Here is a 17,537-nt window from a genome sequence, read left to right as displayed (position 1 = left end):
ATGTTCTTCAACTCAATCAACATTAGCAGGAAATGTATGCTGCATCACATCCTGAATTATTTAAACAAGCAATGTGTTCTTTGTCATTATGACAAGCAAACCCTCTGCGCGCGCACACACACACACACACACACACACACACACACACACACACACACACACACACACACACACACACACACACACACACACACACACACACACACACACACACACACACACACATATGCTGATTCATTGCTACTCCTTCACTCCCCCTTTCCTGGCCCCATTCGCTGTTTTAGCTGTAGAGGCAGGCGTAACCAATCAAACCCAGACGCTCTCCCTCTACATAAACCCCATAACCCTCTTCACATCTGTGTTTCAGCTCTTTATGTGCTGCACTGAGAATACTGATTCCTTCCACTCAGAATACAGGCATCCTCTCACAACCCAGAATCCTAGGATTGATACTACAGCAGCTCTTTAAAGATGACACCTAAACCCACGGTAACTCTCAACACCGGGGCCAGCATGCCTATCGTGGGCTTGGGGACATGGAGGGTAAGATAAAACGCAATTTTGTTTCTTCTAGTCATCTTGCATGGATGGCATTGATAATTGTTGAACTGAATTCATGGAATCAACAACTGGCAGTTAACTGCTTCTTTCTTTTGGCAACTACCGGTATGTTCATGTTAAAATACCAGTCTTCTCATTTGCCATATCTCCTGAGAGTTTTAATGAACTATGATGGCCAAGATGAAGCATCTTATTTTTGCACTTATGTTTCACCGTCACACTTGGAATCGGGGTTAGCCTATACTTGACTTTTTGACCTAACAATATAGGCCGTCTATTAATGATGATTATATTATACAGTATAATCAAATCTGTCATGATTAGTATTTCTACAGTATTATGTAGCCTTTCTGACAGAGGCTCAAGTCAAGTGTGTGGTTACCGCAATAGGCCCTCATTTGATTCCTCTGAATCCCTGTGCAGGCAGAACCAGGCAAGGTAGCGGAGGCAGTGAAAGCAGCCATCTCTGCAGGCTACAGACACATAGACGGAGCCTACTGTTACCAGAACGAGGATGAGGTGGGGGTTGGCATTCACACCATGATTGGCCAGGGGGTGGTGAAGAGAGAGGAGCTTTTCATCGTCAGTAAGGTGCGTACGAGGACGATTATCCACTTGGTCACGGTGTCAAAAATGGGGAAAACAAGACGCATAAGTCATGTTTGTAGATTTGGTCATTGAGCCGCTATGAATTCCCCCTAGACGCCAGGCAGACAAACAGCTCCATACGGGCGGAAGGCATGTCATCACATGCTCTGTATGGTGACCAATGTCATGCTAGTACTATCATTTGTTCTGGGTGCACTCTTACTCAACTCTCACACATCACCATGACACTTCAAAAACTTGTCCATAGGCTAGTATTGGCATTTAAATTGTATTTCAACATGCGCCGCAGCAGTCTAATATGACGGTTTCTCCCAAATAGCTGTGGTGTACTCTCCAGCAGAAGTCTATGGTGAAGGGAGCCTGTCAGAAGACTCTGAGTGACCTCAAACTAGACTACCTGGACCTCTACCTAATACACTTCCCTATGTGCTTTCAGGTACTGTGTGTGTCTGTGTCACGAAAATGACTATCAGCTTTCAAACTATCCCTGGTTAAGAGTGAGAGGACTATTGTCCTGTAACTAGTTTGTTTGTCGTTGCAGCCTGGAGAGAATCTATTTCCTATTGGTGAAGACGGACAAGTAGTCGCAGGTGAAAGCAACTTCCTGGACACTTGGGAGGTAAGGAAAACAAAAATGGTATACTGTATTCCAAAACAAACATCCCCCAACACCAGCAAACAAGATTATACTACAAGACATTTGACAGTTTACTGAGCTTGATCTTGACCTATTGAACAGGCTATGGAGGAGCTGGTGGATGCTGGTCTGGTCAAGGCTATTGGTGTCTCCAACTTTAACAAAGACCAGATTGAATCCATCCTAAACAAGCCAGGCCTCAAGTATAAACCTGCCAACAACCAGGTACTGTAGACTGTGGTGATCAAGACAGACAAAACAAGTCAATACAGTTTTGAAGCAAGGCATTATTGCCCCCATCTCTGTATTACCAACGCCTCATCTTTGTATTTGTCCCTTCAGATTGAATGCCACCCCTATCTGACTCAGGAGAAGTTGATCAACTACTGTCACTCTAAAGGCATCTCAGTGACAGCCTACAGCCCTCTGGGTTCCCCAGACAGACCATGGTGAGACAGGAATATCTTATAAAAAGGGGGATCTAATGTGTATACAGTCACTTTGGATTAAAAGGAAGGTTATAGAATGAAGTACAACTGACCTGTACAATGAAATGATCCAAAACAGGAATTGTATTTAATTGGTTATTGACAACGTTTCAATGAGTGTGTGCATTGTCGGACCCCACCCTTTCCCTACTTAGATTTTTTTCTTCAGGCCCCACCCACCATTAAAAATGATGTGAGTTTGACTTCATGTCAACATAAGGAAGACTAAAATAAATTACATTTTCAACAGGGCGAAACCTGGTGAGCCGTCTCTGCTCGAGGACCCAAAGTTAAAGGCCATCGCTGATAAGCACAATAAGACTACAGCACAGGTATGAGAGAAGCATCAATAACCTCTACAAACAGTGAACTTTCTCCTAATTCTGCCTTTAGGGACATACTGTAGCAAGATTTGATGCTGTATTTTAAGCCTTATCCAGAAATAATTAAATTACACCAAAAATGAAAGCAATTGTCTGAGGATGGTGCTGAACCATCTGACATAGAAAGGAGACACTGATGAAAAAGCTTTAAATAAAAAAAAAAATGGTTCAAATCCAGGCATGTCACATGATTGCACCAAACCCAGGGCCCTAGCTATAGGGAATACAAAGGGTAGAACCAACCGTGTTCTCAACCATGCTTACTCCGGTCTTGATTCGTGAAATTCTACATTTTCAACAAAAAGTCCATTCAAGTTGAGGTTAACGCAGCTGATATCACTCTCCAAAGAATGTTACAGTACAATTATATATGCTGATAGATTTATATACAATGATTAGCCTGAAATTGGATATGGGTCCCATGTGAAGCGTTTAAAGAAAACGGCTAGGGGTTAGAATGGGGACAATCAATTGTCAAGGTTTTGGCTGGTGTTTCTCTAACATTATTAAGTATCATTGTTTTGAAACCATGTCATCGGGCGTGGGTCCAACGGTCGCATGGTAACAGTTACATTCTTTGGCTGGATAAAAGCAGTATTGTTCTAGGGTCAGTCAAGTGACCAATCCCTGTTCTTATCCTCTCCATAGGTCCTTATCCGCTTTCAAATCCAGAGGAATGTCATCGTCATTCCCAAGTCGGCTACGCCCTCCCGGATCAAGGAAAATTTTCAGGTATTTTTTGAAAATCTATAACTGTAGATGGAGTTGGGTCGGTTAGAGGTTAAATCCCTGCCTCCTAACCTAGAGGTTCATATCTTGTCTGTTTTCTACAGCTTTCAATGTCAAATATACGAAGAGCAGTGTTCTAGGTGTCATTGGCTCTGGTAAGAATCTTACCTCTGATGTACGGGGTTGTAGGTTCGATCCCAGGCTCCGCTCCTGAATGTGGTTACGTTGACTCTCTGGGATTGCGTTGACTCTCTGGGATAGTTGGAATGCTGTCAGAACTCATGGTGGTATATACCTGGGGTCCCCTCCTGTGAAAAGCAGCGATTATGGAGAAAAGCTCCTGGAAAAAGTGGGCACTTAAAAAAATAAAGATGTGCCCATATAAAAGAAATGTGTCCATTCGGAAAGTATTCAGACCTCTTCACTCTTTCCTCATTACATTACAGCCTTATTCTAAAATGTATTATAGTTTTTTTCCTCAATCTACACAATACCTCAATGACAAAGCAAAAATTGGTTTGTAAATTTTTTGGCATAAAAACAAAAAAAGAAAGAGAGGTATGTCATTTACATAAGTATTCAGAGCCTTTACTCTGTACTTTGTTGAAGCAGTTTTGGCAGCGATTACAGCCTCGACTCTTCTTGGGTATGACGCTACAAGCTTTTGCACACCTCTATTTGGGGAGTTTCGCACATTCTTCTCTGCAGATCCTATTTTCAGGTCTCTCCAGAGATGTTCGATTGGGTTCAAGTCCGGGCTCTGGCTGGGCCACTCAAGAACATTGAGACTTGTCCCGAAGCCACTCCTGAGTTGTCTTGGATGTGTTCTTAGGGTTGTTGTCCTGTTGGAAGGTGAACATTCGTCCCAATCTGAGGTCCTGAGCACTCTGGAGCAGGTTTTCATCAAGGATCTCTCTGTACTTTGCTCCGCTAATCTTTCCCCTCGATCCTGACTAGTCTCCCAGTCCCTGTCACTGAAAACATCCCCACAGCATGATGCTGCCACCACTGCTTCATCGTAGGGATGGTGCCATGTTTCCTCCAGACGTGAAGCTCTGTCAGAGTGACCATCTGGTTCTTGGTCACCTCCAGATGTGACAATTGGCATTCAGGCCAAAGAGTTCAATCTTGGTTTCACCATTACAGAGAATCTTGTTTCTCATGGTCTGAGTCCTGCTTGGTGGAGTGCTGCAGAGATGGGAGAACCTTCCAGAAGGACAACCATCTCCACAGAGTAACTCTGAAGCTCTGTCAGAGTGACCATCGGGTTCTTGGTCACCTCCCTGACCAAGGCCCTTCTCCCCAGATTGCTAAATTTGGCTGGGGGTGGCCAGCTCTAGGAAGAGTCTTGGTGGTTCCAAACTTCTTCCATTTAAGAATGATGAAGGCCACTGTGTTCTTGGGGACCTTCAATGCTGCAGAAATGTTTTGGTACCCTCTGTGCCTCGACACAATCCTGTCTCTGAGCTCTACGGACAATTCCTTCGACCTCATGGCTTTGTTTTTGCTCTGACATGCACGGTCAACTGTAGGACCTTATATAGACAGGTGTGCGTCTTTCCAAATCATGTCCAAGCAATTGAATTTTCCACAGGTGGACTCCAATCAAGTTGTAGAAACATCTCAAGGATGATCAATGGATAGTGGACAATTTTTGATACACCCAGGAAACTGTTGAGCGTGAAAAACCAAGCAGCATTGCAGTTCTTGACATATTAAAACCGGTGCACCTGGCACCTACTACCATACCCCGTTCAAAGGCACTTAAATATTGTCTTTCCCATTCACCCTCTGAATGGGCAAGACAAAGTGACATCAGTAAGGGATCATAGCTTTCACCTGGTCAGTCTCATGGAAAGAGCAGGTATTCCTAATGTTTTGTAATAAGTATTTGATCCCCTGCTGATTTTGTACGTTTGCCCACTGACAAAGAAATGATCAGTCTATCATTTTAGTGGTAGGTTTCTTTGAACAGTGAGAGACAGAATAACAACAAAAAAATCTAGAAAAACACATCAAAAATGTTATAAAATGATTTGCATTTTAATGAGGGAAATAAGTATTTGACCCCTCTGCAAAACATGACTTAGTACTTGGTGGCAAAACCCTTGTTGGCAATCACAGAGGTCAGACGTTTCTTGTAGTTGGCCACCAGGTTTGCACACATCTCAGGAGGGATTTTGTCCCACTCCTCTTTGCAGATCTTCTCCAAGTCATTAAGGTTTCGAGGCTGACGTTTGGCAACACGAACCTTCAGCTCCCTCCACAGATTTTCTATGGTATTAAGGTCTGGAGACTGGCTAGGCCACTCCAGGACCTTAATTTGCTTCTTCTTGAGCCACTCCTTTGTTGCCTTGGCCGTGTGTTTTGGGTCATTGTCATGCTGGAATACCCATCCACAACCCATTTTCAATGCCCTGGCTGAGGGAAGGAGGTTCTCACCCAAGATTTGACGGTACATGGCCCCGTCCATCGTCCCTTTGATGCGGTGAAGTTGTCCTGTCCCCTTAGCAGAAAAACACCCCCAAAGCATAATGTTTCCACCTCCATGTTTGACGGTGGGGATGGTGTTCTTGGGGTCATAGGCAGCATTCCTCCTCCTCCAAACATGGCGAGTTGAGTTGATGCCAAAGAGCTCCATTTTGGTCTCATCTGACCACAACACTTTCACCCAGTTGTCCTCTGAATCATTCAGATGTTCATTGGCAAACTTCAGACGGGCATGTATATGTGCTTTCTTGAGCTGGGGGACCTTGCGGGCGCTGCAGGATTTCAGTCCTTCACGGCGTAGTATGTTACCAATTGTTTTCTTGGTGACTATGGTCCCAGCTGCCTTGAGATCATTGACAAGATCCTCCCGTGTAGTTCTGGGCTGATTCCTCACCGTTCTCATGATCATTGCAACTCCACGAGGTGAGATCTTGCATGGAGCCCCAGGCCGAGGGAGATTGGAAGAAACACAAAAGAACTGTAATTTGCGAATAATCGCACCAACTGTTGTCACCTTCTCACCAAGCTGCTTGACGATGGTCTTGTAGCCCATTCCAGCCTTGTGTAGGTCTACAATCTTGTCCCTGACATCCTTGGAGAGCTCTTTGGTCTTGGCCATGGTGGAGAGTTTGGAATCTGATTGATTGATTTATTCTGTGGACAGGTGTCTTTTATACAGGTAACAAGCTGAGATTAGGAGCACTCCCTTTAATAAGAGTGTGCTCCTAATCTCAGCTCGTTACCTGTATAAAAGACACCTGGGAGCCAGAAATCTTTCTGATTGAGAGGGGGTCAAATACTTTTTTCCCTCACTGTACACTGTGTATATGATATAGAGTTGTACACAAACGGACAAGAGATGAGTTTTGAACCTAAACGCAAGGCAGGATTTAACCTGGAAGCCACTGAGACCTTCACACTTTTACCTCTTCATATATTTGACAGTGGCAGAATGGTACACAAAAAGAGAATGTGTGATTTGAACCCATAATCTTTTGGTTTCAAGCCACTTGTTCCTTCACATTTCTACATTGTTATTTTGTCGCCTTCAAAACAGGTGTTTGACTTCGAGCTGAGTGACGATGACGTGAAAGACATCGCGAGTTTCAACAGGAACTGGAGAGGATTTGCTATGGAATGGTGAGTTCACAGAGTGTCTAGATGCTGACTTCAACCCCATTTTCCTCTTTACCTGTTCTTCCCTGACGTACCCTCCTCCTCACTGCAGGGGCAACAAGCACAAAGACTTCCCTCTGCATGCAGAATACTGAAACCGAGTGGACACCCATATTCCTACACTGGGGACATACAGCGAGAAGTCCAGTAGTTGTATATAGATTCCACCACTACTGTGACCTTGTTCATGAGATACAGAGAAGTTCATGATGCGAACAGAATATCAGTGTAATGTAATAAGTGCCAAATATTGTTGCCTTTACTTGTTCAGAGTTTAAACATGTTTATACATGTTGCATAGTTGTACGTTTACTTACATGTTGGAAAGTGCCTTTGAAAGCACAGAGTCTCTGTGCTCCTCGTTGTAATATGAAATTATGTTCATAATTCCTTACAGTGCTCTTTAGAGATATCTCAACCAATACGTTAACATTGACAACTTACACAGTAAAATGTGACTCATTCCATCATTTCTTGATGTTATGTATTTTCTACATATTTTGATTCTAATACTGAAATATAAACTGCTACCTGACTACCTTGATATATTAATATGTCCTTATTTGCATGTATAATATTATACAAGAACACAGTACACAATATTGAAGCAGAGAAAGCTATTATAATTTGGTTTTTTAAACTGTTCACAAAAGGGAACTGGGAATTTCACAACAGTATCATACGAATCAAAGTCTGTGACTAGTGCATTATCATCCTGTAAGGCAGGAGTGTGGATGATTCATTCTAGGCCAAAGGGCTCCTATGACTAGGCATTTGAGGGAAGGGGTGTTCAACAAAATATCTTAATGACATAGATCAATGTACTATTATGATAAGCTATGTCTATATTTCTATATGCCAATGTTTCACCCTTTGACCATTTTTAAAAATCAAAACCGATGTATTTAAATGAAATATCTCAGTTGATATGTAATACTGTACATCACATACAATGTCCATGTACCACTGTGATATTTATGTAACTGACTTCAGTAAGACCAGGTATGACATACCCAGCTCATATGGTTGAACTATGAATTCTTATGCTTAACATACATTCTTTAAAGTCATATGGTTATTATATGGCCTTTAAATGTGGAGGCTCATTGATGAAAATGTCTGAGAGACCATTAGACTCAAATCGAAAGAGACACAAACAAACTGGGTCATGTGACAAGCCACAAACCCTATTGTGCGTTAGCAGATCCAAGGCTCCAGATTTCCTACCAAACCAGTAACCCAACTCTCAAGATTTGTTATTTTTTTTATACTTCACTAATATAGATCCTATGTCAAATTATGTTTCCATGATTGTTGAAAAATAATTACTATTGTGTATTAGACTAGAAGGCAACAATATAGGCCAGAGTGTATATGTCATGAGAAATACAATACTGCAACACACAGATACTAAATCACAGTCTTTAAATCGCTAGAAACTAGCTCAAGGATGGTCATTTATGCACACTGTCTTAAAGGGAGAAATAAGAATGAAACGAGACCAGAGAGGCCAGACATCTCAAGCAAGCCACAGCACCAGATGAAACTGAATCCCTGTTTCCCTAAAATTCAGCATTGAAGGGGTAGTCCTTGTGCTTCATGCTCCTGGGTGACAAAGAAAAACAAAGCACGATTCAGAGAGACAGTACAGTTGATCACAAATCAAATAAACACTAAGTATGTAGAAAAAGGAGGAAGGGAAGCACTGCTAAGGTACAAAATAGTCGATTTTGGTAGACAGAAGGTGCTCTTTGGTAAAAGGGGTAAATTGGTCATCAAAAAGAAAGGAGGACCAAGGCACTCTACATATAATGAATTAAAATGCCTTATTTGTATGGCATGCTCAATGGAAACAAAGTTTAAAAACACAGACGCGTTTCGGCTGCATAGCCTTCGTCAGGGAGTACACCAAGTATATTTACATTCAAAGAAAAGTAACACCGTAATAAACATAGCTGTCATCATCACATTAAAATGATGATTTGACTGAAATTCAGGGAGACTTCATAATACTTATTTAAACAGTTTGAGCCTCTGCAGAGTGTGTATACTGTAAAAATACAGTACATGAGTGAAACTAAACCAAGTAGAGTCTCACCCTGTCATTGGGCAGACTCTCCAGTTCCTGTTGAAGCCCAGAATGGTCTTCATTTCCTCGTCGCTCAACACAAAGTCAAAAACCTGCGCGTTTCAAAAAGACAAAAATTACCCCAAAGCTACACGTGTGAACTAAAACAAAATCAGATGACACACCTCTTCAAATAAATTGAGGATTTATGGGAGAGAATACCTTGAAATTCTCCTGAATACGTGTGGGGGTGATAGACTTGGGAATCACAATCGTGTTCCGTTGAATATGGAAGCGGATCAGGACCTGAAGTGAGGATGACGGAGAGAGGAAAGCGGACATGTAAATGTGATCCCAGGTTAAAGAAAATATCCGTGTGGTTCGGGTTGGCTCGATAGTGTGAAAAGGGTGTTAGAGTACACTACCTGTGCAGAGGTCTTCTTGTGCTTCTCAGCGATGGCCTTGATGTTGGGATCATCCAGCAGAGAAGGGTCCTCTGGTTTGGCCCTGTTATTGACACAGTGTTACAATCTTTTCACAGGGACAACTGTAAATGGCTTTGTATGATCATAAATCACGTACTAGGTACTACACTGAGTATACCAAACATTAGGAACACATTCCTGATATTGAGTCGCAATATTGGATTTAACAAGTGACATCGATAAGGGATCATAGCTTTCACCTGGTCAGTCTATGTCATGGAAAGAGCAGGGGTTGTTAATGTTTTGTATACTCAAGAGTATATCTCTTAGGTATTATTAGTTGCAGTATATACACTCACCATGGTCTGTCTGGGGAACCCAGGGGGCTGTAGGCTGTCACAGAGATGCCCTTAGAGTGACAGTAGTTGATCAACTTCTCCTGGTTCAGGTAAGGGTGGCATTCAACCTGGCGGCATAAATCATTTGTGAGGTTATTCACTTCACATACAGTTCTTATACATGCGATGTATTGTAGCATTAGAGAATTAGTGGAGTGATATTTTACATTGATAAACATACAGAATTAAATTCCCTGTGGCTCAGTTGGTAGAGCATGGTGTTTGCAACGCCAGCATGGTGTGTGCAACGCCAGGGTTGTGGGTTCGATTTCCACGGGGGGCCAGTACAAAAAAATAAAATAAAAAATAAATTAAGAAATGCATGAAATGAAAATGAAATGTATGTATTCACTACTATTAGTCGCTCTGGATAAGAGCGTCTGCTAAATGACTAAAATGTAAATGTTATATGGTGGATTACAAATAAATAACATTTATTTTAATTAAGACCCATACTGTCAAAATAAGCCCCATAAGGTTTTGCTGTTTATTCCGGAAGCCTGGGAAGTTGTTCAGTATGGTGGCAATAGAAAGCACAAGAGGGTCTGTCCACTCAAATAATCAGATTGATATGTACCCGTTAATCAAGATGTCTATTGGGATAGATGTGCCTGGAAAACAGCAGGAATATAAGGTCACCAAAGCATTGCTGCCTTGCCTCAGGGAAAGAGGCTGACTATAAGGCACTAAACTGGCCTTAATCTGACCGAGCTGTCACTGTGAATAAGACAATGGGGCAGGGATATTGACAATGAGGCCTCTGCCCTTTGGAGGGAGGGTTTAAAACAAGCGTTGGGTGCTCAGTGTCCTGAAAAGTCTCATTTTGAAGAAGGTTGAGGGATACAAGATACAATTAAGAATATAGGATCAGAATTGTGTGCTTCGCAATGTATAGTGTTGATCCCAGGCTTGTGAGCTTTTTGAGTGACTATCACTAAACACTCATTCAGTAACGAACGTCAGTACCTGGTTGTTGGCAGGTTTATACTTGAGGCCTGGCTTGTTTAGGATGGATTCAATCTGGTCTTTGTTAAAGTTGGAGACACCGATAGCCTTGACCAGACCAGCATCCACCAGCTCCTCCATACCCTAGTATACAGGACAACATCAGATCAGACACAGGTCAATATGACATCCCCAATTTGTGATAGATTGCAATAACTCACGGTTGTATTCATTAGGGCACACAACAGAAAACAAAAATGTGCATTTCTTATTGGACCAGGTAGTCCCTGTTTCAGTCCGTTTGGTGTCTAATGAATATAACCCATTTTAAGTGATGTTCAATTGAAGAGAACTGTACAGTGTCTTAGAGGACGCGTCCTGTCACACTGGCTCACCTCCCATGTCTCCAGGAATTTGGACCCATCATCGATATTATTTCCATTGCTGTCCGTAGGGAAGAGGGCTTCACCAGGCTGCGCAACAACGATAGTAGTAAAACAATTATAAAAGTCACAAGACACTCCTCTTACAACACCATAAACCAGGGGTATTCAAATCTGGACCTTGAAGCCTGTTCTACTGTTGATTCTCATTCTTCCTCTCTTATCAGGGACTGATTTAGACCTGGGACATTATCAGGTAGAACAGCAGCACTCCATACCTCCAGGCTTGGATTTGAATGACCCCGCCATAAACCAATGATAGAACCTCCTTGAGCAAAAAAAGCTACAAGTGAGATAGTGTTAAAATGGTATTAGTCTCACCTGAAAACCCATGGGCCAGTGTATCAGGTAAAGATCCAGGTAGTCGAGTTTGAGATCACTGAGAGTCTTCTGACAGCCTTCTTTCACCATAGACTTCCCATGGAATGTGCACCACAGCTGAAAAGAGAGCACGCTTGAGTTGCGTAACTTCCAACCAATTTCCTCAATTCAATCTAAACCACAGATTCACTCGCCAAGATTTGATCATTTCAATCATATAGCCTTGATATCAAGTTCGTTATTTTAAGTAGCATATTAAAGAGGGATTCAACTTCTCACTGCAATGTCAGTGTTACAAACTCGAGACCAGAGATAACTGTCCTGCAGTGACATTGTATCTCACCTTGCTGACCACAAAGAGCTGCTCTCTCTTCACCACCCCCTCCTTGACCATGGCATGAATGCCCTCTCCCACCTCTGTCTCGTTCTGGTAGATGAAGGCCCCATCGATGTGCTTGTAACCTGCAGCTATGGCCGCTTTCACCGCATCAGTTACTTTACCTGGAGGGGACTGGTACAGAGGAGGGAGCAGGAAACAGAATTATTAATTCTTTCAAATGTTTCAACTACAACATTAGCGAGATCTTGAGTAGCCAATCGGCGGTTGCAGGTGTGCTTAGGACGCTAAAGGTGCGTTACGGGTACGGAGGTGGTATGACATCATCAGGGACAATATCCCCTTCTCCGATGGGGGAGGCCTTCCCAGGAGGGATATTGGAAAGATAATTGGAGATCTACTTAGTCAGTTGCAGCTACAGTACGTTCAGCAGTGCATATAGTTTGGTACAGCTACATGGACAGATGTCAGGCATTGATTCTGGTAGTATTAGTAAGTATAGATAAATTCAGGGTGTCAAGCAGCTTGATCATCATGGTACTTTTTGGTAGTAAAGTTTACAGGCATATATTATGGTAAGTATAATTGAAATGTGTATATCATTATGGTAAATGGTGAAATAAGTGTAGTTAGCTGTAATTGTAATGGCTTAGCAGATTTTATAAAAGCATTATCAGTCTTTACCTGGCTAAAAGAGAATGAATATAATATATATTGTTTACAGGAAACTCATTCTACAACTACAGATGGAGGTTGTGTGGAAAAGGGACAGGGAGGAAGAAATACTTCTGTCATGGGCAAAGAAACTCAAAAGGGGTGATGATATTAACCAACAATAATTTCGATCCGAATGTGCAAACTGTCCAAACAGATCCGCAAGGTAAGGTGGATCCTTTTAAATATGCTATTGGACAATAAACAGATCTGGCTCATTAATCTATACGGTCCAAATAATGATGATCCACACTTCTTAAAAAATATTTAGAACAATCTATCGATCTCACAAGCAACAAAAGATCCTTTATGGTGGGAGATAAAACTGTGTTAAGTAACTTCAATGGACCGTAAAGGAAATCACACCCTCGTGCACTTAAGGCGACCGCGACTATCATGGACACATTAGAACTAGTCGATATACGGAGGCTTAAAAACCCTGACCTACTGAAATATACACGGAGGAGTCTTAATCAATCTAGTCGTTTTGACTACTTTCTTGTGTCCTTCTCGCTGGCACCAAAAGTTTAAAAAGTGTTGATCGGAGACAGAATGTGATGGGGGGGGGGGGGGCTTTACTTGGCTAATCGTCTCCTGAGCTTGTTGGGGAGTTGCAGTGATGAGAGAAGATCGAAATTGGGGAGATAAGGGGGTAAAAAACTAAAAATATTACTAACAAATTACTGTACCAGAGGCACAGAATAAGTTAGAAGAAAAACAAAAATAACTGGAGAAACTTACTCAAGAACGATCAAGTGTAACATAAACTGAGTATACTAAACTTTAAGAACACCTTCCTAATATTGAGTTGCACCTCAGAACAGCCTCAATTTGTCGGGATGGACTCTACAACGTTATTAAAGCGTTCAACTGGGATGCTGGCCCATGTTGACTACAATGCTTCCCACAGTTGTCTGAATGTTCTTTGTGTGGTGAACCATTCTTGATACGCATGGGAAACTGTTGAGTGTGAAAAAGCCAGCAGCATTGCAGTTCTTGACACAAGCCAGTGTGCCTGGAACCTACTACCATACCCTATTCAAAAGGCACTTAAATCCTTTGTCTTGCCCATTCACCCTCTGAATGGCACACATACACAATCCATGTCTCAATTGTCTCAAGGCTTAAAAATCCTTCTTTAACCGGTGACATCAATAAGGGATGATAGCTTTCACCTGGTCAGTCTGTAATGGAAAGAGCAGGTGTTCTTTATTTTTGTAATACACTGAGTGTACAAAACATTAAGAAAACTGGATGGAAAATTGTGAAAAATGCACACAATTATTTTAGAATTTTCAGCATAGATATACTATCAAAAATAATTTACAGAAACTCATTACAAATGAAGGAGTCCTCCATGATTCACCGAATGATATTTTAAAAGAGGAAGCAAAATATTTTAAGCATGTTTTTTTGCATTTTCAGTCTCCTCCATCTCCACTGAATGATGTTAACTGTAGTGACTTTTTTGATAATAATAATGTAAAATTAACAACTGTACAGAAAGACTTGTGTGAAGCCCAAATTAAAGAGGAGGAACTTCTTGATAAATTAATTGCCTTCAGTCTGGAAAACCTCCAGGGTTGATGGCACAACTCAATTTTGTGATGCAAAAATCCTACCAAAATGCATAGCGTATAGAATGAAAAAGGATATTATTCATTTGATCAGGCAGGTTTTTTACATGGATGATACATTGAAGATAATATGCCAATTACTTGAAACAATTGAACACTGGTAGTAGATTTTTTTTTCATAGCAGATTTCGAAAAGGCCTTTGATAAAGTACGACTAGAAGTTATATATAAATGCCTGGACTATTTACATTTTTGAGAATCTCTTATACAAATGGATAAAAGTTATGTATAGTAAGCCCAAGTGTAAAATTGTAAATAATGGTTACTTTTCAGAAAGTTTTGAACTGTCAAGAGGAGTTAAACAAGGTTGTCCATTGTCTCCATATCTATTTGTTATGGCCGTCGAAATGTTAGGTATTAAAATCAGATCCAACAATAATATCAAGGAGTTAAAAATCCAGGATTTAAAAACAAGTGCCGATAAGTCCGCAATCTGGATCACTGCACAGAAATGTTCCCTCTAATATTTTTCAGCACTGAGCAAATTTCAGATCTGCTGAGCGCAAACTTGAACCCTGTGAAATTTCTGTGCAACTTCCGGTGCGTGTTTACTGTGAACACGGAGGCTGTAACTGCTTTTATTTACTATTTTAACAGTGGCCAAGTAGGCTATTTGATCATAATGTAGGCCTACCAGAGTGGCCTACCATAAAAAACAATGGAGAGAATGAATCAGATAACATTTTGACATGGAAATAGCTGTTCATCATTCAGCCTACAGTAGCAGCCAATGTGTGGTGTTCAATGTAGGTCTACATTCCATGACTTTGAAAAAAAACATGCAGGGCTTGACAATAAAACCTGTTTAGGTGACTTAACATTGTTGTGTTGGTTGATGCAAGAAATCACTTTACAAAATAAAATTCATTATAATTCCCATGCCATTACTACAGAGAATCAGACACATTATGCTACCCTCTGCCTATTAGCTACTTAGCTTATTCAGCCTGTCTCAAAATAAAACACTCTAACCTGCAAATGTATGGTCCCTACCTTGTGGATTCAAATGTATACAGACTTGATCACAAAATATTAAACAAAAAGGCATTTGTGACTTTTATAGATGCATCTGAGGAAATGGGTGCAGCCTTTCAACCACAAATCACATGACCACAGCTACGAAAAGCTTTGTGACAGAAACTATGGGGCCAATTGCCTACTCCTAAAAACGTAAGAGTTCACACAATATCTTGACAATATAAATCGAACAAATGGCATTGTTCATTTTATGGAATTACAGCTGGCTCCCAGTTATGTTATTGTCAAGAACGTGTTAGAGAGAAAAGTAATTGACAATATATTATAATTACATTAATAACGGAAGAGAGAAAGCTACGTATTCATTTGTCATAAATGCACGCCATTCTGTAACGTCCAAAGTAGCTAACTAGCTCAAAGACCAAGAACTCAAAAAGTTGGCGCTAGCTAGCTAGTAGCATAGCTAACTTTCTTGGCAAACTAAAAGTAAAAAGGATGACTTGCTAAATTTAGAACGAACCTTCCACGTCCCGAGACCGAGAATGGGCATGTCTGCACCGGTGTTCAATTTCACGGATGTTGCCATTGTCCTCTTTGTTGCAAAATATACGTTTTAGATACTTTGTTGCAATTGCAGACAGTTCTTGTCCAACCTCAAGTGCAACGCAAAGTGCAAATCACGAATGGTATAGCAGCCAACCCATATTGTTGATAGATTGCTTTTGTCTGGAATTCTATTTGGCTAAACATCTTGGACAACAGCGCCACCCAGTGCCACCCTCATTCTCTTTATTAATGAGTCGCGTCTTACAGGCAACTTTGACATAAACCTGCAGATGGATTTTAAATATTTACAGAATATGAATGACTTTTCATAAAAACAGAATCCTGAACCAAAATAGTTTATTAATAGTATTGTCACAAATTGAATAATCATTGCTTCCCCCCGACACCTTGACCTTGAATTCTACATGTGCATCTTATCAACTTGTTTCTGACACAGCATCAAAAACGTTTGCTTCACCTCAAGCATTATGGATAACAAGCACTAGAGGGAGACATTACCACACCGTTAAGCTGGCAATCAAACGCTTTGAAATTCATATACACATTGATTCTTGAATAATATAACTTATAAACGTCTGAGCTTAGTTAAATTGTCTTACCGCACCAGAACCCAAAATATAAGCTTGTTTTTCTCCTTTGTTTGGTAACACTGTATTGCCTAAAAACACTTTGATCTTATAGATGGTCTGTCCTTGCATCCATAGCTCTGTCCATGAATTTGGGAGCATTAACATTTCTCTAGCCCCAATACCTAAGCTATTTACCAATTCAGGGACGGTGTAGCCGCTTTGTTATTGTTTGAACTACAGATTGCACCTTTAAATGGCATATTATGGCTCCTACACAATGGAATACTGAACTCAAAGGAAAAACTGAAATTATGCATTTAGTGATACATGCACGAAGTCAAAAGGTTACATTCTAATATGCTATTTATACTAAGACTTCTATACTTGTATGAAATGTGAGGAAGAGATGTGTTCAAGAAAAAAAGAACATTGCATTGCCATCAATATTATTATTTCAAAAAGAAGAAAAAGACTAAGATAAAGCCTAAAGTATGCAATTAGGAGGTATAATATAGACTAGTCATTAGTACACTGAACACAAATATAAACGCAACATGTAAAGTGTTGGTATCATGTGCTGAAATAAAAAATCCCAGAAATGTTCCATATGCTCAAAAACCTTACTTCTCTCAAATGTTTGCACAAATTAGTTTACGTCCCTGTTAATGAGGATTTCTCTTTTGTCAAGATAATCCATCCACCTGACAGGTGTGGCATCTCAAGAAGTTGATTAAACAGCATGATCATTACACAGGTGTATCTTGTGCTTGAGAAAATCAAATACAACTCTAAAATGTGAAGTTTTGTTACACAACCCAATGCCACAGATTTCTCAAGTTTTGAGGGAGCGTGCAAGTGAAATTCTGACTGCAGGAATGCCCACCAGAGCTATTGCCAGAAAATTGAATGTTAATTTCTCTAACTTAAGCCGACTCCAACGTCATTTTAGAGAATTTGGCAGTTCGTCCAACCGGCCTAACAACCACAGACCATGCCTAACCACACCAGCCCAGGATCTCCACATCTGGCTTCTTCACCTGCAGGATCGTCTGAGACCAGCCA

At 40.9% G+C, this 17,537-nt stretch overlaps 2 protein-coding genes across 2 annotated transcripts; one reads left to right on the top strand and one right to left on the bottom strand.

Moving 5' to 3' along the window:
- Window positions 1-293: 293 nt before the first annotated feature.
- LOC106609239 (aldo-keto reductase family 1 member B1) lies at window positions 294-7,617 on the top strand. Its single transcript, XM_014207793.3, has 10 exons — window positions 294-543; window positions 985-1,152; window positions 1,490-1,606; window positions 1,712-1,789; window positions 1,910-2,032; window positions 2,150-2,256; window positions 2,546-2,627; window positions 3,327-3,410; window positions 6,955-7,037; window positions 7,126-7,617. Exons 1-10 carry the CDS (start codon window positions 472-474, stop codon window positions 7,166-7,168), a joined length of 957 nt encoding a protein of 318 aa, XP_014063268.2. The 5' UTR covers window positions 294-471; the 3' UTR covers window positions 7,169-7,617.
- A 58-nt stretch (window positions 7,618-7,675) lies between these two features.
- LOC106609240 (aldo-keto reductase family 1 member B1) lies at window positions 7,676-16,088 on the bottom strand. Its single transcript, XM_014207794.3, has 10 exons — window positions 15,860-16,088; window positions 12,017-12,184; window positions 11,674-11,790; window positions 11,305-11,382; window positions 10,931-11,053; window positions 9,926-10,032; window positions 9,567-9,648; window positions 9,364-9,447; window positions 9,172-9,254; window positions 7,676-8,678 (listed from the first exon to the last, which is right to left on the bottom strand). Exons 1-10 carry the CDS (start codon window positions 15,923-15,925, stop codon window positions 8,636-8,638), a joined length of 951 nt encoding a protein of 316 aa, XP_014063269.1. The 5' UTR covers window positions 15,926-16,088; the 3' UTR covers window positions 7,676-8,635.
- Between the last annotated feature and the right edge of the window lie 1,449 nt (window positions 16,089-17,537).

This window comes from Salmo salar, chromosome 07, assembly GCF_965601325.2.
Source record: "Salmo salar chromosome 07, fSalSal1, whole genome shotgun sequence".
Lineage (NCBI taxonomy): Eukaryota > Metazoa > Chordata > Actinopteri > Salmoniformes > Salmonidae > Salmo > Salmo salar.
The sequence above is the reverse complement of the archived record's forward strand: the minus strand, read 5'-3'. Positions and strand labels throughout refer to the sequence as shown.

Bases quoted from the DNA above. Each gene is read 5' to 3' on its own strand.
- LOC106609239 (XM_014207793.3), top strand. From the start codon at position 472: ATGACACCTAAACCCACGGTAACTCTCAACACCGGGGCCAGCATGCCT. The intron at 1,790-1,909 runs GTAAGGAAAACA...CCTATTGAACAG, and splicing joins ACTTCCTGGACACTTGGGAG to GCTATGGAGGAGCTGGTGGA. The intron at 3,411-6,954 runs GTATTTTTTGAA...CCTTCAAAACAG, and splicing joins GGATCAAGGAAAATTTTCAG to GTGTTTGACTTCGAGCTGAG.
- LOC106609240 (XM_014207794.3), bottom strand. From the start codon at position 15,925: ATGGCAACATCCGTGAAATTGAACACCGGTGCAGACATGCCCATTCTC. The intron at 9,448-9,566 runs GTAGTGTACTCT...TCCTCACTTCAG, and splicing joins ACAAGAAGACCTCTGCACAG to GTCCTGATCCGCTTCCATAT. The intron at 8,679-9,171 runs GTGAGACTCTAC...TTTGTCACCCAG, and splicing joins AGAGTCTGCCCAATGACAGG to GAGCATGAAGCACAAGGACT.